The 26,587-nt window shown below is 41.7% G+C and overlaps 2 protein-coding genes across 9 annotated transcripts in view; one reads left to right on the forward strand and one right to left on the reverse strand.

The window, feature by feature from the left end:
- Positions 1-3,269, forward strand: part of LOC129821305 (cysteine/serine-rich nuclear protein 3-like) — a 37,640-nt gene extending 34,371 nt beyond the window's left edge. For all 7 annotated transcript variants that reach the window (XM_055878815.1, XM_055878813.1, XM_055878811.1 and 4 more), the window contains one exon: positions 202-3,269. In XM_055878815.1, the coding sequence (XP_055734790.1) occupies positions 202-1,296 (1,095 nt within the window). In that variant the 3' untranslated portion in view covers positions 1,297-3,269. The remainder of the gene's footprint in view (positions 1-201) is intronic.
- On the reverse strand, positions 3,265-26,508 carry LOC129821304 (polypeptide N-acetylgalactosaminyltransferase 3-like). Of its 2 annotated transcripts, none has more exons than XM_055878808.1 (12): positions 23,322-26,508; positions 22,309-22,582; positions 21,384-21,959; positions 20,496-20,668; positions 18,111-18,260; positions 17,453-17,687; positions 17,181-17,298; positions 16,789-16,989; positions 6,106-6,237; positions 5,772-5,873; positions 5,507-5,659; positions 3,265-5,294 (listed from the first exon to the last, which is right to left on the reverse strand). In XM_055878808.1, the coding sequence occupies exons 3-12, from the start codon at positions 21,881-21,883 to the stop codon at positions 5,181-5,183; spliced, it is 1,878 nt and encodes a 625-aa protein (XP_055734783.1). In that variant the 5' UTR covers positions 21,884-21,959; positions 22,309-22,582; positions 23,322-26,508; the 3' UTR covers positions 3,265-5,180. The 2 variants fall into 2 exon arrangements, with proteins under 2 accessions (XP_055734783.1, XP_055734785.1); XM_055878810.1 differs by having other exon boundaries at positions 22,309-22,349; positions 22,464-26,508.
- Between the last annotated feature and the right edge of the window lie 79 nt (positions 26,509-26,587).

Consider the following 26,587-nt stretch of genomic DNA (forward strand, 5'->3'; position numbering starts at 1 on the left):
TCAGGCAAATGCATTTCAATAGAAGGGTGATTAAGCGATCAAATATGTTAGACGTTGTACATGAAAGTACTGTATCATTGAAAAAGTACTGTATCATCTACAGTAGCTTATCTGATATTGCCAAAGTATCACATTCATTAATAAATTACATGCCAACTGCAGAATATATGGTCATATAACCCAAGGTGGTCCTATCTACAGGTGGACCGCATGTCTTTTCCCTGTGGCTGTACCAAGGAGGGCTGTAGCAACGCGGCCGGCCGGGTGGAGTTTAACCCCATCCGCGTGCGGACCCACTTCTTGCACACCATCATGAAGCTAGAGCTGGAGAAGAGCCGCGAGCAGCAGCAGGCATCCCCTGCCAACGGTTACCATGGCGAAAGCAACGGCTATGGCAGCCCGCTGGTCCAGACCCAATACTCTCTGTCAGACCCAACAGTCCAACAGTCTGCCATCATGCACCTCCAGACTGCTGACGACATGGACGAGCCTCTGGGTGATGAAGACGAAGATGAGGATGATGAGGAGAATGAGGAAGATGACGAGGATGAAGAGGACAGCAGCAGTTTATGCAGCGGACTGTCTGACTCCAGCACTCAGAGCTTGGCGAACAGTGACTCTGAGGAAGAGGACGGCGATGAGGAGGACAAGTCGGAGGACTTTGAGAATGGAGTCAGCGAGCCGCCTGTCGCCAACACTGAGGTTGCCCCCCTGTCCTCTGTGTTGTGTTACTCTGACGCCACTCTGCCACAGGACAACCATATGAATGGAAACTCTTATATATTCAGCTCCCCAGCAGATTATTATCAGTTGGAGAACCCCAGTGCTGTTGCCTCAGCCAACGGGACGGCCAGCCAACCCAGTGAACCCTATGGAGAGGTCTTATCATTCCCGCACACAGTAAGCACTACTAACGGTGCCATGCCACAAGGACCATTTAACATGGCCGTCGACATTGCAGAGCAGTACACAGATTACCCCCGCCAGGCTGAGGAACAGTACGCCAATCAGCACTTCACCATGACCAATGGCACAGCAGCAACCACTGCCATGGGCTGCTGCACACCTGACCTGGAGAACAACGTGGTCCCGTCTAAAGGAACATTCCCTGAGCAATCTGGGGGCCTCAGCCAGATTGAGTTCCACAACAACTACCTGAACAATAAGAAGTGTTTTGTGGCAGAGCAGCCAAAGGAAGTGTCTAGCGTTAATTGTCTGTCTGAAGGGCCTTCTTTAGCAGTCAGTACAAAGATCCCTGCATTAGCAGAGAATGTCCCCCAGGTCGCAGCAGTTTAGTGGGCCTAACTCACCTGTCTGTGTAGGCTTCATGTTGTCTTTTCTTAATGAACAAGGCTGACCAAGTGTTATTTATGGAGAATATATTAATGGCCTTTAATGGGAACTCAACTTTCCAAGTCATTTACAAGACTATACATTAGATTGACATTATTTAGCTACAGGTTCCATGATGAGAAACGTTTCTAATGAGCCCCCTGATTTCTAGTATTCTAAACTGCGAGATGGAATCAGTCAACAAAAACTGAAAGCTGTAAGCCTGTGCAATGTATCTTGTAATTTTAAAGGTAAGGTTTTAAGGATATATTGTGAATGGAACTTTTCTATGTCTATGTGTCAAATGTGCAAAAAACGAATTGTCCCAGTTTATTTATTGGTTCTGAAGTATGTGTATACTTATAAATGGTTTGATATTTATAAATGCATGTTATTTTGGGTCTTTCAATGGCATTTATGAGGAATTGACCATGTTCAATTTGGGTTTATAAAATCTGTATTAATGTACTGTACAAACCTTATTGTGTTGTCGCTTGTAATCCATGCTTTTTTATTGTTTGGAAAAGCTTGAAACAGACTACAACTTTTAGTTATTTATTTTGAATTATAATGCTAAGAGCATTATGTCATCGGTGACATTGAAGTCAAAATGATTCACAGCTGTTTGCACTTTTGTGAAGGTGATATACCAATGCAGCACTTTGACATTCATTTCTCAAAGATCACATGCAACTATCCAATCAATGGAAACAGGATAATAATATGATCAATAAATAACATTTTATGGGGCTTCATTTCAAATAAATGTCAATAAAAAATATGTAACTCTTAACTGAGGACACTATATTGCTGAGTTGGACAGGGAACTGATTTCAAGGATATATTTAGCTCCACATTCCATTCTCGTATGACAACTGAGAGTAAATACATCAAGAGAATGTTTGGACAGATACAAACATCATTGTGTGACGCAGTTATTGAACGGTGCAATAGCAACAGGAAATGCAAAATGAAACTTACACATGGAAGTGTTTTAATGACAGTTCAAACTATCACTACATGTCATACTCGAGAGCCACATCAGTATCGCGCATGAAATGCAGATCTCAGTTATTGTAAAAAAAGAAACATTTGAAGTTGGACAATCATATCAGCACCAAGTTACAAAATTACTGATCAGCACGGGTGATTTGTCAGAAAGTATAATTAGCCAAAAATCTGTAAATAACTTACAAGTAAGGCCATTGAACTAAATGCTCCAGGTATGTATTGCTTTAACTGTTTTGAAATGTTAGGGACAGCAGTGATTCCAAACAGCCTTTACAATTACAGACCAACATTCCCTCACCATAAAAAGAGTGGGAACCCCTGCTTGTATCCCTGTCCTATTCGAAGCCTAAAGTGTGAATAGTCATCCAACATGCTCATACACTCCTGTATATGATTACTACTTGATTTGAGTTTCTGCTCCTGACTCCTCACTGAGGTGAGTAATAATGTTACCTCACCTCAGTGGCAAAGTAAAGTGCATCCAGCTGTCAGGGAATCAGTGGCACTGTATTAGTATGACTTAGTATCAGTGCCAAAGCATTTACGAGAAGGCAACATACAGTGACGTTGAATCATTCTGCTGTGTGTATGATTTTCAGTACTTATTATGAATGATATATTTAAATGTGTATTTGTGGTTTACTGAACAGTCTGTATTTGAATTGAATAAAAAACATGTTTTGGTCTTAAATTGCACTTGTTTTATGATGGTTGTGAATTGTACAGCTCCATGTGCCTGATTTCATTATGTTGGTTACTATCATGTTTGCTTCTGTGAAACAGAATCTTTTTTGCCCAAAATGGTATAAATGTTTCAATATGTGTTTTGGTTTCTTAACGTTAGATAAAGCCAAAATGTTTTGTTTTTGTTGTGTTTCTGCTTTTTAACAATACATCACTTAGAAATAAAATGAAACCATGTGTTACTTTTCTTCATATGTTTAATGATTTTAGCTTGAACTCTTTCTGTAAAAATATATATATATCTGCTCTACGTGTGTTTAGAGAAAGGGTACACCTGCAATAACTGAAGGCCCAGTAAAAATTATGGACAGGGATGCGTCAAGGATAAATTATTTTGTGCACAGCGCCCTCTCCTGTTGAACATAAGAAATGAAAAACCTCAAGTATCCAAATCGAAGACTCACTCACGAGCGCATTCGGTTCTAGAACCAGGCATATCCCTAAATTCAACAAAATTCTAACATTCCATTGTCAGTTAACACTCTGACACAAACATAGATGTGTATAAACTAGCCCACATCCTTGGATCAAAACACTGATGTCTGTGGGATACTGGGAATTCTGAGACTTGAATCAAAACTACAATCATATATTCCATGTTGTAAACAAAGCTTAAAATGTTTCCCTTTCTACAGATCCCATTTTAGCCTACACATTAAAAAACATTTGCAATCCCCATGAACATTATACAAAAACATGTAAATGCATTTTATTCGAAATATATATTTTTTCTTCTAAATGTGTTGTCAAGCATTGAAAAAGACATTACAAACAACTAAACTATCCATTGTTCATCTCAAAGTACCTTTTGTTAAGATGTGTCAACCTTACATTATTCCCTAAAACCCGACATCTAAAACATTAGTTTACTTGATTAAATTGTTTGCTACAAGTACCTGGGGGCTGGGGCCCAAGAAAAATCCAGCTATTCTTGTAGAGAGATAAAGTTACCCCCCAAAAATGTATGCAATCAAACTGTACAAAACTGATTGTTTGAAATACCACCTCTGTGACTGTGGAATTGTGTTTGAAAATGTTACGTTACTAAAGCCTGTCCCAGAAAGGTAAACACACTTATGATTAAAACACCTCTGAACGTCCCGTAAAAGCAATACGGAAAAGCAAAATAAAAGATGACTTATCTTGCAAATACCAGATTATTAGGAATTTGGGATGCCAAATATAACAGTACCACACAACTCAAGCCCTTCGTTAAAATGCAACTTTGGAAAATGTACATTTAATAAAAATTAGCTGTTCAAAGTATATAAGATAACCAGAGGCACTGTATGGGCAGCGCATTGATATCGTTCTCAATTGGCTTGTGAGGAAAACCAGCTGGGTGAGAGGGGAATCAGACCCTCTAGCGGTGGTAAGGGAGAATGCATGTCTAGTACCTTCCTGATATAATTACTTTGCATAACAAAAAGAGGCAGTAGTGGTAGATATTGAATAACCTATAATACAAACATTTATTTTAATAGAAAAGTAACCCTTGACGAGTCTTTGGTGCATACAATCTTAATTATTCTGTTTATGCAAAAGGCACGTGCACTATTCCATTGTTTGAGATCCCATTTTGTTGTTGGTTTTCACATATCTACTGTATTAATAAATTATTCAGTGTAGGCAATAAAGAACAAGCCTTTGTAATTAAATAAAATAAATTGGAACGTTAATTTCCCTCTGGAGTAAGACAGAAACAAAAGAGAAAAAGACAATAGTGGAAATCTCTCTTCATTAAGTACCCATCCAAAGTCACTAATTTCAGTCCCAGGTAGTGCCATCAATCCACAATCAGCGGTTGGCTTGAATGGCAGAAGAAAAATAATCCCTTAACACGAATCATGATAAAAAAAAGTGTATTCCTTTTTTAAGTCTTCAGTATCAGTTTGAATGCTTCCTTCCCGAGATTGCATATTCTCCTCAAAATCCCCAACTTTCCAGCAGCAGTTCTTCTACGTATAAAAATAAATACACATTCAATTTGATAATACATTTAAAAATGTACGCCAATTGCTACTTGTTCTAATGGTCCTAGAATGCCCAGGCACACGTCATCACTAGTGCCGAGGTCCATGTGTGTCATGTCCTCAGACAAAGAGCCACAGTTGGTATCTGTCTGAGGGGTTACAGGCAACCAAGGAGGGGTGCTCATGACGGGCACTCAGACACAGATTCCATCGTGGGATGAAGAATAACTGGTTCTACGCAGAGAGAAGACACAGATTAGTCACCAACATCCTCAGTAGTAAATAACTAACATCCACTTCTATGGTGAAGATAATGAAAGAGAAGCAGGCATCAACATCCCCAACATTTTTGATATTAATTCACGGTCAAAAGGATGAAACCCAGGATTTCAAGTAGAAATCTTGACTGAGCCCATTAGAGTAGAGATGTGGGTCTTTGGTCTCACCTCCCTTAACTCCCACTTCTGTTCTGCTCCTACAAATGTGATGCGGCCTTTATACTGGCAGTCTTCCAGCTTCACGGCTGCCTCCGTCCCATGCAAACACAGCTCCTTCTGAATATTGTGCCGGATCTCGTGATGGGTCGAGTACTCAAAATACTGAGGGATCACAAAGAGCACGATAAGTCATCCTCTTGATTTCGAAAGTGACAGACAAAGTACTTAATTCCTTCATGACTGAACCTAGTCACTTTATTCCCGTCCCTCTGACCTGGTTTCCTCCGAGTCCGTGGCATGGATACAAGATCAGCCGCTTCCCTCCTTCGTTGTTCTCCCCTGCATCCAGACACGAGTCTTTACCTACATTCTTCACCTGGAGGCACAAGGAAAGGGATTTCAGTGAGACACACAAGCTGTTCAAGTCTACCAAGTCTACCTTAAGTGGTGCGAAGCTGCTCACTCCCCTGGCCTGGCCTGGCCTGGCCTGGAGCCCTCCTCTGAGCCCTCTGGAGCTGCTAAATGGAAACCCACTGTGGCCAGACATACTGTAGCTCTCTGTGGTCAGGAAAGAGTCTGGGAGAGGGGATAATTACGTGGGGGCTTACCGAGCCGAAGTGGAGTGGGTTGAGATCGGGCATGAAGACCTCTGGATACACGTTCTTCAAATACCAGGAGAAGCTCTTGCACTGCAGCCGCTCCCGGAGGTCCACACGCTGCGCGATGTCTCCGAAGGCCCTCTGTGGAAACAATTCCAGGCAGCAGCCATTAAAGAGGGGGGAACTTTCTTAATTACTCACACTGCCCAGGCTTTGAACTGGGAGGGAAGCCTGCATTACCACTTCCCCACAGCTCGTCTAGCGCTGGAGCTCCGTGGTTGAAGATGGCGCCGAAGAGGATGGCTGAGGTCTTACATGCTCCTAACCAATTGTGCTATTTTGTTAGTTTGTGTTGCGTTTAACTTATTTTTTTACTTATTCTGTATATAAAGTTGCTGCTACCGTCTATTATGACCGAAAATAACTTCTGGACATCAGAATTGCTACTCACCACAAAGAAGGATATACTGCTCTCCAGGGAACAGGCCCAGATCCCCATAATTTGCATGAAGAAAAGACGGAGGAGAAGAGGACGCAGATCGGGCTGCCTTCTGAGAATCCGTAGGCGAGAGAATAAACTCCCACTGCTATCCATCCTACTTCGCTAACATACAATCATTGGAGAATAAAATGGATGACCTATGATTATGATTATCCCACCAACAGGACATTAGGAACTGTAATATCTTATGTTTCACTGAGTCGTGGACGAATGGCGACACGGATAATATAGAGCTGGCAGGATTTTCAATGCACCGGCAGAACAGAAAAGCTACGTCTGATAAGACGAGGGGTGGTTGAGTGTGTCTTTTTGTCAATAACAGTTGGTGCGCGATGTCTAATATTAAAGAAGTATCGAGGTATTGCTCGCATGAGGTAGAGTACCTTATCATAAGCTGTAGACCACACTATCTACCAAGAGAGTTCTCATCTATATTATTTGTAGCCGTCTACTTACCACCACAGACCGATGCTGGCACTAAGACCACATTCAACCAACTCTGTAAGGCCATAAGCAAACAAGAAAATGCTCATCCAGAAGCGGCGCTCCTAGTGGCCGCGGACTGTAATGCAGGCAAACTTAAATCAGTTTTACTACATTTTTACCAGCATGTCACATGTGCAACCAGAGGAAAATAAAACACTCTAGACCACCTTTACTCCACACAAAGAGATACATACAAAGCTCTCCCCCGCCCTCCATTTGGAAAACCTGACCATAATTCTATCCTCCCGATTCCTGCTTACAAGCTAAAACTAAAGCAGGAAGTACCAGTGACTCGCTAATTACGGAAGTGGTCAGATGACGAGGATGCTACCCTACAGGACTGTTTTGCTAGCACAGACTGGAATATGTTCCGGGATTCATCCAATGGCATTGAGGAGTATACCACCTCAGTCATCGGCTGCATCAATAAGTGCATCGACAACGTCGTCCCCCCAGTGACCGTACATACATGTCCTAACCAGAAGCCATGGAATACAGGCAACATCCGCATCGAGCTAAAGGCTAGAGCTGCCGCTTTCAAGGAGCGGGACACTAATCCGGACGCTTATAAGAAATCCCGCTATGCCCTCAGGTGAACAATCAAAGAAGCAAAGTGTCAATACAGGATTAAGATTGAATCCTACTACACCGGCTCTGACGCGCATCGGGTGTGGCAGGGCTTGAAAACTATTACAGACTACAAAGGTAAACCCAGCCACGAGCTCCCCCGAAGCCTACCAGACGAGCTAAATGCCTTTTATGCTCGCTTCGAGGCAAGCAACACTAAGCATGCACGAAAGCGCCAGCTGTTCTGGATGACTGTGTGATAATGCTCTCAGTAGTCAATGTGAGCAAGACCTTTAAACAGGCGAACATTCACAAAGCTGCAGGGCCAGATGGATTACCAGGACGTGTACTCAAAGCATGCGTGGACCAACTGGCAAGTGTCTTCACTGACATTTTCAACGTCTTCCTGACTGAGTCTGTAATAGAAACATGTTTCAAGCAGACCACCATAGTCCCTGTGCCCAAGGTAGGGAAGGTAACCTGCCTAAATGATTACCTCCCCATAGCACTTACGTCGGTAACCATGAAGTGCTTTGAAAGGCTAGTCATGGCTCATAACAGCATCCTCCCGTACACCCTAGACTCACTCCAATTCGCATACCACCCCAACAGATCCACAGATGACGCAATCTCAATCGCACTCCACAACTGCCCTTTCCCACCTAGACAAAAGGAACACACGTGAGAATGCTGTTCATTGACTACAACTCAGCTTTCAACACCATAGTGCACACGAAGGTCTTCACTAAGCTAAGGACTCTGGGAATAAACACCTCCCTCTGCAACTGGATCCTGGACTTCCTGACGGGCGACCCCCAGGTGGTAAGGGTAGATAACAACACGTCTGCCACACTGATCCTCAACACTGGGGCCCCTCGGGGGTGTGTACTTAGTCCCCTCCTGTACTCCCTGTTCACCTACAACTGCGTGGCAAAACATGACTCCAACACCATCAAGTTTGCTGACGACACAACAGTGGTAGGCCTGATCACCGACAACAATGAGACAGCCTACAGGGAGGAGGTCAGAGACCTGGCAGATTGGTGCCAAGACAACAACCTCTCCCTCAATGTGAGCTAGACAAAGGAGCTGACCGTGGACTACAGGAAGGCAGGCCAAACAGGCCCCCATTAACATCAACGGGGCTGTAGGGGAGCGGGTCAAGAGTTTCAAGTTCCTTAGTGTTCACATCCCCAAAGAACTATCATGGTCCAAACACACCAAAACAGTTGTGAAGAAGGCACGACAAAACCTTTCCACCTCAGTAGATTGAAAATATTTGGCATGGGTCCCCAGATCCTCAAAAAGTTATACAGCTGCACCATCAAGAGCATCCTGACCGGTTGCATCACCGCCTGGTTTGGCAACTGCTCGGCATCAGACCGCAAGGCACTACAGAGGGTAGTGCGTACGGCCCAGTACATCACTGGGCCAAGCTTCCTGCCATCCAGGACCTATATAATAGGCGGTGTCAGAGGAAAGCCATAAAATTGTCAGACTCCAGTCACCCACGTCATAGACTGTTCTTTCTGCTACTGCATGGCAAGCGGTACCGGAGAGATAAGGAGCCTTTTAGTCCTAGACTTAACAGCTTCTACCCCTAAGCCATAAGACTGCTGAAAAATTAATCAAATGGCCACCCTGACTATTCCTTTTACCCCCCCACCATCCATTTGTTTGTACACTGCTGCTCGCTTTTTATTATCTATGCATAGTCACTTCACCCCCACCTACAGTTGAAGTCAGAGGTTTACATACATCTTAGCCAAATACATTTAAACTCAGTTTTTCACAATTCCTGACATTTAATCCTAGTAAAAATTCCCTGTCTTAGGTCAGTTAGGATCACCACTTTATTTTAAGAATGAGAAATGTCAGAATAATAGTAGAGAGAATGATTTATTTATTTCATCACATTCCCAGTGGGTCAGAAGTTTACATACACTCAATTAGTATTTGATAGCATTGACTTTTTAAATTGTTTAACTTGGGTCAAACGTTTAGGGTAGCTTTCCACAAGCTTCCCACAATAAGTTGGGTGAATTTTGGCCTATTCCTCCTGACAGAGCTGGTGTAACTGAGTCAGGTTTGTAGGCCTCTTTGCTCGCACATGCTTTTTCAGCTCTGCCAACAGATTTTCAACAGGAATGAGGTCAGGTCTTTGTGATGGCCACTCCAATACCTTGACTTTGTTGTCCTTAAGCCATTTTGCCACAACTTTGGAAGTATGTGTAACGGATGTGAAATGGCTAGCTAGTTAGCGGTGGTGCCCGCTAATAGCCTTTCAATCGGTGACGTCACTTGCTCTGAGACCTTGAAGTAGTGGTTTCCCTTGCTCTGCAAGGGCCGTGGCTTTGTGGAGAGGTGGGTAATGATGCTTCGTGGGTGACTGTTGTTGATGTGTGCAGAGGGTCCCTGGTTCGCGCCCGGGTCGGGGTGAGGGGACGGACTAAAGTTAAACTGTTACATATGCTAGAGGTCATTGTCCATTTGGAAGACCCATTTGCGACCAAGCTTCAACTTGCTGACTGATGTCTTGAGATGTTGCTTCAATATATCAACATAATTTTCCTCTCCTCATGATGCCATCTATTTTGTAAAGTGCATCAGTCCCTCATGCAGCAAAGCACCCCCACAACATGATGCTGCCATCCCCGTGCTTGACGGTTGGGATGGTGTTCTTCGGCTTGCAAGACTCCCCCTTTTTCCTCCAAACATAACGATGGTCACTATGACCAAACAGTTCTATTTTTGTTTCATTAGACCAGAGGACATTTCTCCAAAAAGTATGATCTTTGTCCCCATGTGCAGTTGCAAACCGTTGTCTGGCGTTTTTAATGGCGGTTTTGGAGTAGTGGCTTCTTCCTCGCTGAGCGGCCTTTCAGGTTATGTCGATATAGGACTTGTTATACTGTGGATATAGATACTTTTGTACTTGTTTCCTCCAGCATCTTCACAAGGTCCTTTGCTGTTGTTCTGGGATTGATTTGCACTTTTCGCATCAAAGTACGTTCATCTCTAGGAGACAGAACGCATCTCCTTCCTGAGTGGTATGACGGCTGCGTGGTCCCATGGTGTTTATACTTGTGTGCTATTGCTTGTACAGATGAACATGATACCTTCAGGCATTTGAAAATTGCTTCCAAGGATGAACCAGACTTGTGGTCTACAATTTTCTTCTGAGGTCTTGGCTGATTTGTTTTGATTTTCCCTGATGTCAAGCAAAGAGGCACTGAGTTTGAACGTAGGCCTTGAAATACATCCACAGGTACACCTCCAATTGACTCAAATGATGTCAATTAGCCTATCAGAAGCTTTTAAAGCCATGACATAATTTTCTGGAATTTTCAAAGCTGTTTAAAAGGCACAGTCAACTTAGTGTATGTAAACTTCTGACCCACTGGAATTGTGATACAGTGATGTATAAGTGAAATAATATGTCTGTAAACAATTGCTGGAAAAATTACTTGCGTCATGCACACAGTAGATGTCCTAACTGACTTGCCAAAACTATAGTTTGTTAACTTCTAGGGTAGGGGGCAGCATTTGGAATTTTGGATGAAATGTATGCCCAAATTAAACTGCCTGCTTCTCGGGCCCAGAAGATATGATATGCATATAACTGGTAGATGTGGACAGAAAACACTCTAAAGTTTCCAAAACTGTTAAAATAGTATCTGTGAGTATAACAGAACTGATTTGGCAGGCGAAAACCTGAGAGAACCAAAAAAATAACTACCTTCTGAATGGATTATGTAGATTTCTATTCAATGCCATTACAGAATCCATTGACTTAGTACTCAAATTGCAGTTTCTATGCCTTCCACTAGATGTCAACAGTCTTTAGAAATTGTTTCAGGCTTGTATTCTGAAAAATGAAGAAGTAAGAGCAGTCTGAATGAGTGGACCTTAAAGTGTCACAGAGCTTTTTCATGCGCGAGACCGAGAGAGTGCGTTTCTTGTTTACCTTTTAAAATTGACGACGTTATTGTCCGGTTGAAATATTATCGATTATTTAGCCTAAAAGCAACCTGAGGATTGAATATAAACATCGTTTGACATGTTTCTATGAACTTTACGGATACAATTTAGATTTTTTTGTCTTCCTGTTTTGACTGCGTTTGAGCCTGTGGATTACTGAAGAAAACACACGAACAAAACATAGGTTTTTGGATATAAAGAGACTTTATCGAACAAAAGGAACATTTATTGAGTAAATTAATGTCTGCTGAGTGCAACCATATGAAGATCATCAAAGGTAAGGGATTAATTTTATCTCTATTTCTGACTTGTGTAACTGTTCTACTTGGCTGGTTACTGTTTGTAATGATTTGTCTAGTGGGCTATGTTCTCAAATAATCGTAAGGTATGCTTTCGCCGTAAAGCATTTTTTAAATCTGACACCGTGGTTGGATTCACAAGAAGTTCATCTTTAAACCAATGTAAAATATGTTTTGTTTTCTGAATTTTTATAATGAGTATTTCTGTATTTAAATTTGGCGCCTAGCAGTTTCACTGGCTGTTGAAGAGGTGGGACGCTAATGTCTCACGTACCCAAGAGAGGTTAACAAGAAATTTGTGAAGTGGTTGAAAAACGAGTTTTAATGACTCCAATCTAAGTGTATGTAAACTTCCGACTTCAACTGTACATGTAAAAATTACCTCAAATATCCTGTACCCCCGCTTACTGACTCGGTACCTGTACCTCCTGTATATAGCATCGTTATTGTTATGTAATTGTGTTACTTTTTAATATATTTTTAATATATTTAATTTATGTATTTATTTATTGTTATTATTATAAATAAAAATCTTTAGTTTATTTGGTCAATATTTTCTTAACTCTTCTTGAACTGCACTGTGAATTCGGCACATGTGAAAAATAAAGTTTGATTGATTGATTTGATGGGTGACGGCTCGAAAGACAGCACCATGTATGGCAGAGTTTCAGTCTACCCAATCCCGTTTCAAGTAATTGGCACGCACCAAAAATATTTTGTACCCATACAGATGTAGAATCTTAATTTGATCCTCCCTTTGCAGGAGACCTTTCCTGCAATGCTTATAGTGTATTTGAATATTAAAAAGACTTCTGAACTTCGTAATTTCCACTTTGAAATTTCAGACTTGATTTTCCCTCACGAAAAATGTATCAACCCCTTCAAAAATGTCTATGAATTATAATCCACATCAATCACATTTCCTGTTGCTGTAGAATTATTTTCCTGCTGTAGCAAACTGGCTCAAATTAAGATCCTACATCTGTACATAAGACAACTTAGCTGAAATACCATTGCAAATTATGAACCCTCTAGTCCAGAAATGTCTGCTTTTTTCCCATCTCTTTGCTTCATTTAAATTCATTCATGGAATCAACCCAGCGTTCAACGTTTCAAAAGAGTGCAGAGCAGACATTACACGGTTATTGATTCACCCACAGTACAAACGCAGAGTATTTCAAGGAACTGAGAAAGCTTCTCCAGACAGTAATGAGAGCATTGTGTGTGCTGAAAACTGCTGTAGCTGTGCTCCATGAAGCTATTAGAGACATCCTGCCTATTAACAACTATAAACTACTAATAGCCTTGAGCACAGAAGGTTTTCCTCAAATGGATTTCTCTCAGTCACAAAGGATACTAGTCAATTCTTCATATTTCACATCTCATACTGTGCTAATTTTAGTATTGTACATACTGTACCATGGACATCAAAATGTATGTTCCCCTCTGGAGAATGTGTTTGCATATGTGACCTTGTTCAGACTATACATAGACAACAGACGGCCTAGGCCCAGAGTGTGGCACAGGAGGCTGCCGAGGGGAGGAAGGCTTATAATAATGTTCCCTTACAAATGGGATAATAACTAATCTGCAGTCAGAATAAGAATATTAGTATGTCTAAAGCAAACTGCTACTGTTAAAACATTACTGTTGGGCAGGGGTGGGCAACTTTGTGTGGGTGGGGCCCAAATGTAAAAATGTAAATGATTTCGTGCAATTCTTTGCCATGGAGTGTAGAGAAAATGTTGCAGTTTTAAAGCAAGTTTGCTGCAATTCTATACATATTCCCATAGGGTGGAGAGAAATGTTAGCAGTGTTTAATATGATATCTGAGTGAGACTGACTAACAAAATCAATGGGGGCCACCTGGCCGTAATTCGACCATGTAAACAAGTTTAGATAGCTGTCCGCTAAACTAACCTTCCAATCTACAAAATGTTTGCTGACATGGACTAATTGACAGACTGATATAACAAGATACAAACTGCTGATGCACAACCAAATTTCGAAATTGTAACAGTAAGTTGTTCAGTCATTTATATATTTATATATACACACACACACATATATATATCACACACTATATGTACAAAAGTATGTGGACATCTCTTCAAATGAGTGGATTTGACTATTTCAGCCACACCCGTTGCTGACAGGTGTATAAAATCAAGCACAAAGCCATGCAATCTCCATAGACAAACACTGGCAGTAGAATGGTCTTACAATCATAGGATGCCACCTTTCCAAAATATCAGTTTGTCCAATTCTGCTCTGCTAGAGTTTCCCCGTTCAACTGTAAGTGCTGTTATTGTGAAGTGGAAACGTCTAGGAGCAACAACGGCTCAGCGGCAAAGTGGTAATCCACACAAGTTCACAGAATGGGACCGCCAAGTGCTGAAGTGCATATAAATATTTTGTCCAGCACTCACTACCGACTTCCAAACTGCCTCTGGAAGCAACATCAGCAACTGTTCATCGGGAGCTTAATGAAATGGGTTTCCATGGCTGAGCAGCCGCAGCCTAAGATCACCATGCGCAATGTCAAACGTTGGCTTGAGTGGTGTAAAGCTCTTGCTCTCTGGAGTGATGAATCACGCTTCACCATCTGGCAGTCAGACGGACTAATCTGGGTTTGGCGGATGCCAGGTGAAAGCTACCTACCCGAATGCTTAGTGCCAACTGTAAAGTTTGGTGGAGGAGGAATAATAAGTCTGGGGCTGTTTTCCATGGTTCAGGCTAGGCCCCTTAACAGTACAGCCTACAATGCCATTCTAGACAATTCTGTGCTTCCAACTTTGTGGCAACAGTTTGGGGAAGGCCCTTTCCTGTTTCAGCATGACAATGCCCCTGTGCACCAAGTGAGGTCCATACAGAAATGGTTTGTCGAGATCAGTGTGGAAGAAGTTGACTGGCCTGCACAGAGCCCTGACCTCAACCCCTACAGCAGGGGTGGTGCAACTCAATATTCATTCTTAATGTTTGGTATACTGTAAATAAAAAAAATAAAAAAATCCATATATATACAGTGGGGCAAAAAAGTATTTAGTCAGCCACCAATTGTGCAAGTTCTCCCACGTAAAAAGATGAGAGAGGCCTGTAATTTTCATCATAGGTACACTTCAACTATGACAGACAAAATGAGAAAAAAAATCAGAAAAATCACATTGTAGGATTTTTAATACATTTATTTGAAAATTATGGTGGAAAATAAGTATTTGGTCACCTACAAACAAGCAAGATTTCTGGCTCTCACAGACCTGTAACTTCTTTAAGAGGCTCCTCTGTCCTCCACTCGTTACCTGTATTAATGGCACCTGTTTGAACTTGTTATCAGTATAAAAGACACCTGTCCACAACCTCAAACAGTCACACTCCAAACTCCACTATGGCCAAGACCAAAGAGCTGTCAAAGGACACCAGAAACAAAATTGTAGACCTGCACCAGGCTGGGAAGACTGAATCTGCAATAAGTAAGCAGCTTGGTTTGAAGAAATCAACTGTGGGAGCAATTATTAGGAAATGGAAGACATACAAGAACACTGAATCTCCCTCGATCTGGGGCTCCACGCAAGTTCTCACCCCGTGGGGTCAAAATGATCACAAGAACGGTGAGCAAAAATCCCAGAACCACACGGGGGGACCTAGTGAATGACCTGCAGAGAGCTGGGACCAAAGTAACAAAGCCTACCATCAGTAACACACTACGCCGCCAGGGACTCAAATCCTGCAGTGCCAGACGTGTCCCCCTGCTTAAGCCAGTACATGTCCAGGCCCGTCTGAAGTTTGCTAGAGAGCATTTGGATGATCCAGAAGAAGATTGGGAGAATGTCATATGGTCAGATGAAACCAAAATATAACTTTTTGGTAAAAACTCAATTCGTCGTGTTTGGAGGACAAAGAATGCTGAGTTGCATCCAAAGAACACCATACCTACTGTGAAGCATGGGGGTGGAAACATCATGCTTTGGGGCTGTTTTTCTGCAAAGGGACCAGGACGACTGATCCGTGAAAAGGAAAGAATGAATGGGGCCATGTATCGTGAGATTTTGAGTGAAAACCTCATTCCATCAGCAAGGGCATTGAAGATGAAACGTGGCTGGGTCTTTCAGCATGACAATGATCCCAAACACACCGCCCGGGCAACGAAGGAGTGGCTTTGTAAGAAGCATTTCAAGGTCCTGGAGTGGCCTAGCCAGTCTCCAGATCTCAACCCCATAGAAAATCTTTGGAGGGAGTTGAAATTCCGTGTTGCCCGGCAACAGCCCCAAAACATCACTGCTCTAGAGGAGATCTGCATGGAGGAATGGGCCAAAATACCAGCAACAGTGTGTGAAAACCTTGTGGAGACTTACAGAAAATGTTTGACCTCTGTCATTGCCAACAAAGGGTATATAACAAAGTATTGAGATAAACTTTTGTCATTGACCAAATACTTATTTTCCACCATAATTTGCAAATAAATTCATTAAAAATCCTACAATGTGATTTTCTGGATTTTTTTTCTCATTTTGTCTGTCATAGTTGAAGTGTACCTATGATGAAAATTACAGGCCTCTCTCATCTTTTTAATTGGGAGAACTTGCACAATTGGTGGCTGACTAAATACTTTTTTGCCCCACTGTATATATACACACACACACACACACACACACACACACACACACACACACACACACACACACACACACACACACACAAGCGCCTTCAAAAGGGGGACCGGACGCAAGCTACCCATCCCTGCTGTAGGGGATGGATTAACGGTTTTAGAACGCATGTCCTACTTCTGGAGTTATCAGCCTGCCTATCTGGGTTTAAATGTACAAAAATACAACAATGTCACTCAGAAATACCACATACGTCTTTGGCCAACTGTGCAGCTTGTTGGTTGCGTCGGTAGAAGATTTCCTTGTAGTCGTCCATCCAGACCTCGGCCAGCCGCACCTGGTTGCGTGCGATCACCTGGGTGCCCTTGGGGAAGGTGTGCGGACTCTTGGTGCGGAACACATGACCCACGATGGAGCAAGGGATTATTTCTAGCTGACCCCCACACTGCCACACCTACAGAGAGGCAGGCGGGCAGACAGAGAGGTAACACACTGTTAGAAATACTTGGCATGATGACTATACTGAAACCGGTACTGTTGCACAATATAAAGACAGGATGAATCACTTACAATAGCACTGATGACACCCTAATACACGCTGTTGTCTATCTATCTATGTAGAAAGGCAAATGATCCCTCTCTTACTCTGAAAGACATTTCGATATTCTCCCCTCCCCAGATTTCCATTTGTTCATCATAGCTTCCGATAAGATAGAAGTAGTCCTTGGAGATAGAGAAGAGTCCCCCAGCAAAAGTCGGTGTCCTGTGAAGTAAAAGTTATCCACTGAATAGAAGGTCCAGATCATTTTTTTACACTCAGCTGAGGAATAGACAATTCACAACTACCTATCAAGGAATACACATACACAGAGGTGTTTGACATGCCTGAAAGTAGGCATTCACATAGTTCTTCTCACTTGATAGGATATGTCTCATCCTTTCTCCGTTGTTTTTCGTGGTCCGGTAGACTCTCCCAGCCAAAGGACAGGCCCCAGTCAAAGTTACCACGGTTGTGGTTCTGTCCGTATGGCGAGGGCTTCACAAACTCAAAGGTGTTGAGGTCAATGGTTGTGATGTCAGGACTCACTACCGCAGTGTAATTCTCTGCTATCCTGGCCAGTAGAGGCTCCAGCCAGCCATTGAAGCATTCACCTGTTGGATAGGCATTCACCATCAGTCGAACAATACAACCACTAAATAGCATTGCATTTTAAATGTGAAACACTCTATCGACAAAGAACATGGAAGCCTGTGGTATAAAGAGAATATACCTAAAATACCACAAATGAAATCACTTGTGAGCTGAACAAATAAATGGAACACTCATTTGATATTTTACCAGACCACCTAGAAGCAGCCACCGCAAAAATAGAAGATATGTTGCATTCCAATAACAATAATATGTTGTGGCATTACTGCCATGCCCTAAACAACATGTGAATTTTGCTAGTATTCTGAATATTAGTGTGTAGGTGGATTAACAAATGTCTAAAAGGCTGAGCTGTTCTGGTTGTTCCAGTCTGATGACTCAGCTGTTTGACGTCAGTGCTGTGGTGTGTGCGTGTGTGGACTAACAGTGAGCGTCAAGGAAGGTGAGGATGTCTCCAGTGGCCACAGAGGCTCCCAGCAGCCGAGCAGTGATCAGGCCCTTTCTCTCCCGCTGACGTACCACGCGCACAATGTGTAGCCGCTTCAAATACTCATCCAGCTCCTCCTTCAATGCATCTGTGTAAGGAAATTAGCCAACTGCATTAGCTGTGGAACTGCCGATCTATAAATGGACAGTGCCAATCAGGTTCAATACGATAGGACTTACTAGAGCAACCTACAGAAAAAGCTTTAAAATGTAAAAATAAACCAATAAGCAAAATACAATGAAATGATCAGGTCATTTCATCTTCTGCTAAAATTCCTACCTCAGTGCAGTGACTGTTTCCGGGGGAGTAGGCCTCTACCTCAACTTGGCCCCCCAGTGTGGAAGCTTACACTTCAACGGAGTGAATGAAAGAGTGAGTGAGATGCCTGGCTTTCATCTAATAGCAGGCTATTCCCAACAAATGACAGAGAGTTTTGAGTGTCACTCAGTGGGGTTGCATTGCCTGCGGGGAATCACAGGTATAATATTGCAGATAGATTTGGGGTTATATCAAAATAATGGTTTGCAGAATTTCTAATCCCTCCATTTTTATTTGATTTTATTTCAAACCTATCACCCCTAACTGCCAACAATACACCTTCTACTGCTATTCACAGCTATCGTCACTCACATATACAGTACTCTCTAATCTTATTTACAACCCCCAGTTGTCCCCATACTAACCCATCTCTCCCAGTTCACTAACATTTTACGATTTCCTTTAGCAAAACATCCTGGGTCGTTCCATGTCATATCAGCAAGCCATGACACCCACCATCTCAGATTATTCTGAAATCGTTTCTGTAGTTAGAAACAGACAAGATAAGCATTTCGGAAACATCATTTTATTAAACTAGAATTTGATATCTGAGAATTTAGCTAATTGATTGCACACAAATTTGCCATTTCAAATGTACAGGATTCACATAATGGTCAATAATTATAGACCATTTCTTTGGATTCCTCATGTCATGTCTTTCTCATTTTCAGAAAACGGTTTGGTCCAAATCGGATGTTAGGTACAATAATTCTTTAAAAATAAATCACCTAATAGCAGGAACAGCACCATCTAGTGGTCAGAACCTGGCAATATCAGGATGTAGGATGGGACATAAACCAAACAACTTCAATGACTACTTTCACTAAACAGGGGAAAGAAACTGTCACCAAATTCACTGAGAATACATTACATAGGATGAAAAATCCATACTCTGAGCTGCAGCTCCATAGTACTTGTCAGACACAGAGAAGTGATACTATATACTTGTTGTTGGGGTGGGATTGGCATGGAGTTTGGGGGGGGGGGGCTTTTGAAAATGTCTTTAGATTCTTCATAAATGTTTTAATAAACTATCCTTTTACCCCTTATCTCCCCAATTTCATGGTATCCAACTCGTAGTTACAGTTTTGTCCCAATGCTGCAACTCCACTACGGACTCGGTAGAGGCGAAGGTCAAGAACCACGTGTCCACCGAAACACAACCCTGCCAAGCTGCACTGCTTCTTGCCACACTGCTCGCTTAACCCAGAAGCCAACCGTCCAGCTGGCAACTGAAGTCAGCTTGCAGGCACCCGGCCCACCACAAGGAGTCACTAGAGCGCGATAGGACAAGGAAAACCCGGCCAGCCAAACCCTCCCCTAACCCGGACGATTCTGGGTCAATTGTGTGCCGGCTCATGGGTCTCTCGTGCACGGACGGCTGTGAAACGGCCTGGGATCGAACCCGGGGCTGTAGTGACACCTCAAGCACTGCAATGCAGTGCCTTAGACGCTGCGTCATTTGGGAGGCCAGCTTCATTTTTAACTCATTGTTAGACAAAAGTTTGGTCCAAATCGGATGTTAGGTACTATATATGGATCCTATAAATTAAAATGGCAAATTTGGGTGTTATCAATTAGCTTAATTTCTCAGAGATCAAATTATATTTCAACAAAATAATGTTGCATAAATGCTAATCCTATCGGTTTCTAATTACAGAAACGATTTCAGAACAATCTAAGATGGTGGTGTCAAAATCATCTTTCTTATGCTTTTTGGAGATGGAATGACCATCCTATTTTCCCTCGGCCTTGTTTCCATCAGCCTGACGCCTGTTTACAAGAGCAAACTCTGACTCAATTCTCCACAGACAAGCTAGCCCCTCTTAGGAAGGCATTCACTAGCAGTGCTGCTTCCTGCTATAACCCCCTTCACAAGAAATCAGGGCGCCAGCCTGCACATTTCATGGCACACCAGCGGGCCGCCAAGCAGGCTGCCTGACTAAAATGAAAGTGAGAACACGGTAGTCCTACCATCTGCCCGGCCGGCTGGTTAGTTCCTTACCGTCCACACTGGCATCGTCCACCAGGATGATCTCCTTGAGGAAGATGGCAGGGGAGGTGTGAAGGACGCTGTACACCGTCCTCAGCAGAGTGCTCCAGCCTTCGTTGTGAAACACAATGATCACGCTGGTGGTCAGCAAGGGGGGACAACGCTTGAATGTTTGCTCGATACATCTGCAAAAGACAAAGTAAATAAAAATGAGGTGGTGTCTTTTATGGTCCCTGAGAGAGCTTTCAGTGGCTGAAACATCTGAAGTCCTCCCTTAAAGGGATGTATGTTTCAGTTGTGTCATTGGGATATGGGACTCCCTTGAAAATGCCAACAAAATCAGACACAGTCTCCCAGTCACATTTACTGGGCACACACGCTGAAACAATGTTTCAGACAGAAAAACTCTGGAGTGAAATTTTCCTCATAACTAAAAGAAAATGTCAAAGACGTGTTTGGGTTAAAACCATCATGTCCGTTGGAGACACATTATATAATGTTGTTTTCTCCTCCCTTCTGTGGTCATTAGGTATGTGAATTCGGTTTCATACTGAGCCACTGAGACAAGACATACAAATATATGGAAACTGAATCCCTCTACAGAGGAATGGTTCTATTGAACACCACACGGTGGAGCTGCTATGTGATGAGGAGAAACTTCCTTCGAGATGTTCGCTTCATATTAGAATGTTTTACAACAGAACCTATAATGATACAATTTCCATCATAAACAGGGCCACTGACCCCAAGATTTACTAGACATTTTTACAGGGCCATGTTGGTTTGAACTGAAGCGTATGGCACTGTGGCAATACATTTTAGAGCATGTATACGGAAACAACTGTGAAAGCTACCATAACAGCACAAAAATGGCTAGTTAATTATTGAGAAATAACATACTCTGGTGGTCTGGTGTCAGGGCCCAGGTCACGGCTGAGAGAGATGTGGTCGCTGGCGTAGAGGTTAAAGCAGTGTTTCTCCTCTCCCCGATCCTTCTCCTTCTGTTCAGCAGGGCTCAGTTTGTCTGTGTGAAAGGGCTTCCCAGAGGCTCCGGGGTCATTGGGGTCCTGAGGTGGACGCTCTAGGACTGGCCTCAGCTCAGCAGCCGTGTAGGTCCCTGACAAACAGGAGAAGTCCCCTGCAGTCTCCTGCTGACGCACTGGGGCTTTGATCTGCATCTTTGGCATGGCGTCCCTGAAGTTATTGACGGCCCCCATCACCATGCCCAGCACAGCATCCCGCTTGACAGCCATCTCCTTCAGCCAGGGCTCTTCTTGTGTGGGACTTTGGCTTACCACCTCACGTTGTATAAGGAAGAGAAATGTGACAAAGATAAGGGCCACAATCACCAGTTTCAAGGGGTGTAATCGCCTTCTGAGAACTCTGCGGAGACCACTCATTCTTCTGGAGATGCGTGGGGTAGATTTCCTTGACACTGCACTTCACCAAACACACTGTCAGTTGCAAGGAGGTAACCTTAAAAAGTAAGTTAGAAAGAAATGTGAAAAACGGGCCAAATAAACAGAGGCAATAAACAAGATCATATAACTCAGTCTCATATGCATGGGAAAAAAACGTTTTCTTCAAAGCTGAGAACAGAATGAACTGTTACATGCTATTTGAATTATGAACTTCCACACATGAAAGCAGAAAAGTAACAAGATATGCGATTGTTTGGCTCCGGTACTTTGTCCATTAAAAGAGTTGGAGAAACGTTTTACTGTACAGTCGTCTCCTAAATGACAGGATAGATCAGGCTACTATAAAATGTACTTGTCATAGCACTGCAGTTTAACATTCTTTTCGGGAAAATTATGTAACTTACCTGGACATTACATAATAAGGATGGGAACTGAAATCCAAACCCTTAATGAAAAAAAAGTCCATTAATTTATGTCAAGCATATCACTAAAAGAAAATCCTCTTCAAAATATGCGGATTTCCAGATAAATTGTTGCCCAAAAAGAATAGAGTCAGTACAGTTGTGGAGCGTTTCTCAATCTCTGAAACTACTTCCGTCTCGTTGGATCCAGGTGCGCTCCTTTCAGGTAGAGGGTGGAACCGTTTTTAGTTGGCACGCGTACGTAGAGCGGATCTTCCTGTCAAACCCCAAAGCCATGCAATTATTACATGAGTGAAACATTGCAAAGCAGCAGGCATTCTGAGAACAAATTATGAATTTGTCATTTGGGCATAAAGTATGCGTCTATTTGTGGCAGTTGCAAAAATCACTTTGATTTACTCCAGCTACAAAGCTAGACCTCTCCGTGTGCCCCAAATTAAAAAGTGTTAGCTTGCAGTCACTTTGTCTCAGGCAATATTGGAAATAGTCGACTCTGCGGGATAGGTCTGATCTAATAATGGTGTCAATTCTTAAAATAATAGGATTTGTTCAGCCAGCCATTCATTGAGACTGTTGCTGGGTTACAAATAGCAGAGGAACGTATCCTATACCTCTCTCACAAGCACCGCATCCAATCAGGCTACTTAGAAGAATAATAGGAGGTCGCCTACATAAGACGCGGTATAGGTCTACCCTTCAGAAGTAAGTGAGCATAAATGTATATTAATTTGAGCTATGCTAGATTATGTAGCGTGTGAATGTTAAGTATAGTCATACAATAAGAGAGCGAACTGTTGATCAGAATTGTCAAATAGTCAAGCACAACCGGTAGCAACAGAATAAGCTACAGAATAACTTATCAGATGGCTCAGTAAAGAGCATTACACGACAGGCTCATACGTTTAACGTTACGGTTTACAATAGAATCAAAGTCCAAGCTTGAGTTTTTATCCTCTAGCCTGAAGAAAAGTAATGACTGAAAATGTGCCACTCACCGAACATTTTGGACCCTCTGAGACATATCCCAACATATTCCTGTTTGCCAAATCACCCTGGCATATGGTATTCATAAAGTGTTCGATGCTTGAGGGGGTAAAGAAAAGACGTGGACGCGGTAGCCATTCTGAGAAGGAATACTCCGGTGCCCAGTTAGGAGTCTTGTCAAGTAGGATCAACAAGTGACACAGTTCACCATGTCTGTTCTCCTCTCCTTCTTGGTACTTAGCCTACAGCACATGCTCAGAGTTGTGGAAGTGACTTTTTGCATTAATACAGGAATGGTCTCTATTACATATTCTAGTTGAAATAGGCATATATGAATAGTAGAACAGCAAGTCTCTTATATGTCCATAACTGAAAAAGTAATAACTAAACAGTTACTGTTGGAATATTCATTCTATATTCTTAATATCCACTCTTTACAAAACATAAAGTCACTGCATACAATTTCCATTAGTGTGTGTGCATGCAGTGTTGGGGGAGCTACTCTGGAGATATAGTTTACCAAGCTACCAATTACTTCCCACTGGAATATTCTAATCTACACTAAAGCTACCCTTAAGAAACATATAGTTGACTGAAGTAAAGCTACCCTTAAGAAACATTTAGTTGACTGAACTAAAGCTACCGTTTAGAAACATATAGTTGACTGAAGTAAAGCTACCCTTAAGAAACATATAGTTGACTGAAGTAAAGCTACCCTTAAGAAACATTTAGTTGACTGAAGTAAAGCTACCCTTAAGAAACATTTAGTTGACTGAAGTAAAGCTACCCTTAAGAAACATTTAGTTGACTGAAGTAAAGCTACCCTTAAGAAACATTTAGTTGACTGAAGTAAAGCTACCCTTAAGAAACATTTAGTTGACTGAAGTAAAGCTACCCTTAAGAAACATTTAGTTGACTGAACTAAAGCTAGCCTTTAGAAACATAGTTGACTGAAGTAAAGCTACCCTTAAGAAACATTTAGATGACTGAAGTAAAGTTACTTTGAAAAAGTAGTTCACTTCATCCAAACTACTTCATGAAAAATGATCAAATGTGAAATGTCATAGACTACAAATTGCAAGAACAAGTCACTCTAGAGTCAGATGTTTACATAATGCGTAATTTAGCCGATTAAACACAAACATTGTGAAAATTAGGCAGGTCTGATTGTGAAAAATAAAGGAAATATTGCCTACCAATATTTTTTCAACTATTTTTGCAAAAAATAGTAGTGTGTAGTTCCACTAGTTACATGGCAAAAAGGAATTAACTAGTGAAAACACTACCAAGATTTGAATTTAGTTCAACTACCACCAAGCTAATTCAATTACTAATTGAACTACATGTAGTTCACTACTCCCCATTACGGTGTGTATGTGAACTTTTCAATATTATTTCTCGATACACTGGTAATTGGCATAATGTACGTGCTGTTCTTATAACTTAAACTTCATAGATTACTTTTCAAATACTGTTGGAAAGAAAACCATTTGAAAGACATGTTCTGGGTCATTAACAAAGCTCAATGGTCATTAGGCTACTGGTACAATACTTAAGAGTTTGGGTGTGTGTCTTGGCAGTGGGAGTCAACATTCAATATAGTACCCTTAACTTCCCTATGGGAGGGTTCTGTCCACTCCCAGAGTGGTATTTCCCTTCATTAAAAAATAACAACCTTACATGTATAACAAACAACAGCAAAACAACATTATCAACAGAGTGGATGACACCATAAAATCTAGATCAAGTCTAATGTAACTGACTGGCACTGAGTTAGATGCACACATTCATTCCTAACTTGGAAATAACTGCATGTCTCCATCCCAAATGGCACCCTCCCAATGAAGTGCACTACTTTTGACCAGGGCCATTTGGGACGTAACCCATGTCTGATTTGCTATGTAATGACAATGCCTTAATAAGGAGTTAACGATTTAAAAACAATTTAGATGCATTTAAAGTTCATATATTTAAGGCCAGGTACCACACTCTAATAGAGGATCCCCTCCCCCCCTTAATCAAATCACAATACACTTTTACCAGTTGAATGTAGATAACAATATAATACTTATTTTTATATTTAAAAAAAAATGAAATATTGTATTAAAATATGCAAAGTCTCATTAAATATACACATATTTGTATATCCAACAAATACATTTTTCAGGACACTGGATTAAGTCAGCGTTAATATTTTGGTTCTATTTTGTTAAGACACTCCAGAAGTGGATTTAATCAGAGCAGATTGTGCATAAATTATTTTACAATTTGTCTATCTGTAAAATACTAAAGACATGTATGTATAAAGCATTTTTGGCAAATGTTTCTGAAGAAAACGTTATCTAGAATAAATAACTGACAACATATCAACAATTCCCTCTGGGCAAGTCTCGAGAATATGGGTGCGTTCATATATTCACTCTGGCTATTTACTCCGATTTCAGAGCACTCTCGTCTGCATGTGCCAGAGCACAGAATAACTGATGGATTTTACGAACACTCAACACGCGCAGAATGATTGATGAATTTTTCAAACACTCAACACCCGTTGAATATGGCCGGTGTCAGTAAACGTCAGCAAAAATGCGTAATTCAATTGTTGCCAGCAGCATGAAAACAGCCTAACCAGCTCTGCTAGGGCGATGCAAATAGAGTGAGATGTTCTTTCATTTATGTTCAGGGTCCAACACTGGACCTTTAGCCATCTAGCTTGAGTGCTTGACTGCAATTGTGTCTGATCAACCCTACTCCTCGGCCAAAAGCATCCAGTGTGCGCCCTGAACACTCCGAGAGCGAAACGCTCTGAATTTACGAATGCCCAGAGCACACTGAGAGCATTCTGGCACTCCAGTGTGAATTTACGAACGCACCCTATATCTAAGGATAACCACACAATATTTGGTGAATGTAGATGCTTCTGAAGGTGAGGAAAGTGATTTGGTGTGTGGGAAGGGTCTTACTTCCGGGAAATGGCAGTAAAGACAAATACATTGAATTTAGACTACCAAATGACAAACATCTACTTAGACCCAATTACCATCTCTTCAAAGTAACTTACTACATATAGTCCAGTTTGTTCAATTCTCAATAATATTTACTTTTAAATGAGGTGCAATTCAATGTAGTGAGCTTTGAAATTATGGATGTACTGTATGTCCATTTTAAAGTGGTTAAAATTCCTGACATTTTTATGATGGCAGTATGATACACTAAAGAAAATATAAATTTCCATCAAGACTGACAATTTTATGTTTACTTTTTTGAAAATACTAATATT

Source organism: Salvelinus fontinalis, chromosome 23 (assembly GCF_029448725.1).
Source record: "Salvelinus fontinalis isolate EN_2023a chromosome 23, ASM2944872v1, whole genome shotgun sequence".
NCBI lineage: Eukaryota > Metazoa > Chordata > Actinopteri > Salmoniformes > Salmonidae > Salvelinus > Salvelinus fontinalis.

Bases quoted from the DNA above. Each gene is read 5' to 3' on its own strand.
- LOC129821304 (XM_055878808.1), bottom strand. From the start codon at position 21,883: ATGAGTGGTCTCCGCAGAGTTCTCAGAAGGCGATTACACCCCTTGAAA. The intron at 17,688-18,110 runs GTTAGTCCACAC...CCTATCCAACAG, and splicing joins CACCTTCCTTGACGCTCACT to GTGAATGCTTCAATGGCTGG. The intron at 5,874-6,105 runs GTAAGCCCCCAC...TTGTGCCTCCAG, and splicing joins ACCCACTCCACTTCGGCTCG to GTGAAGAATGTAGGTAAAGA.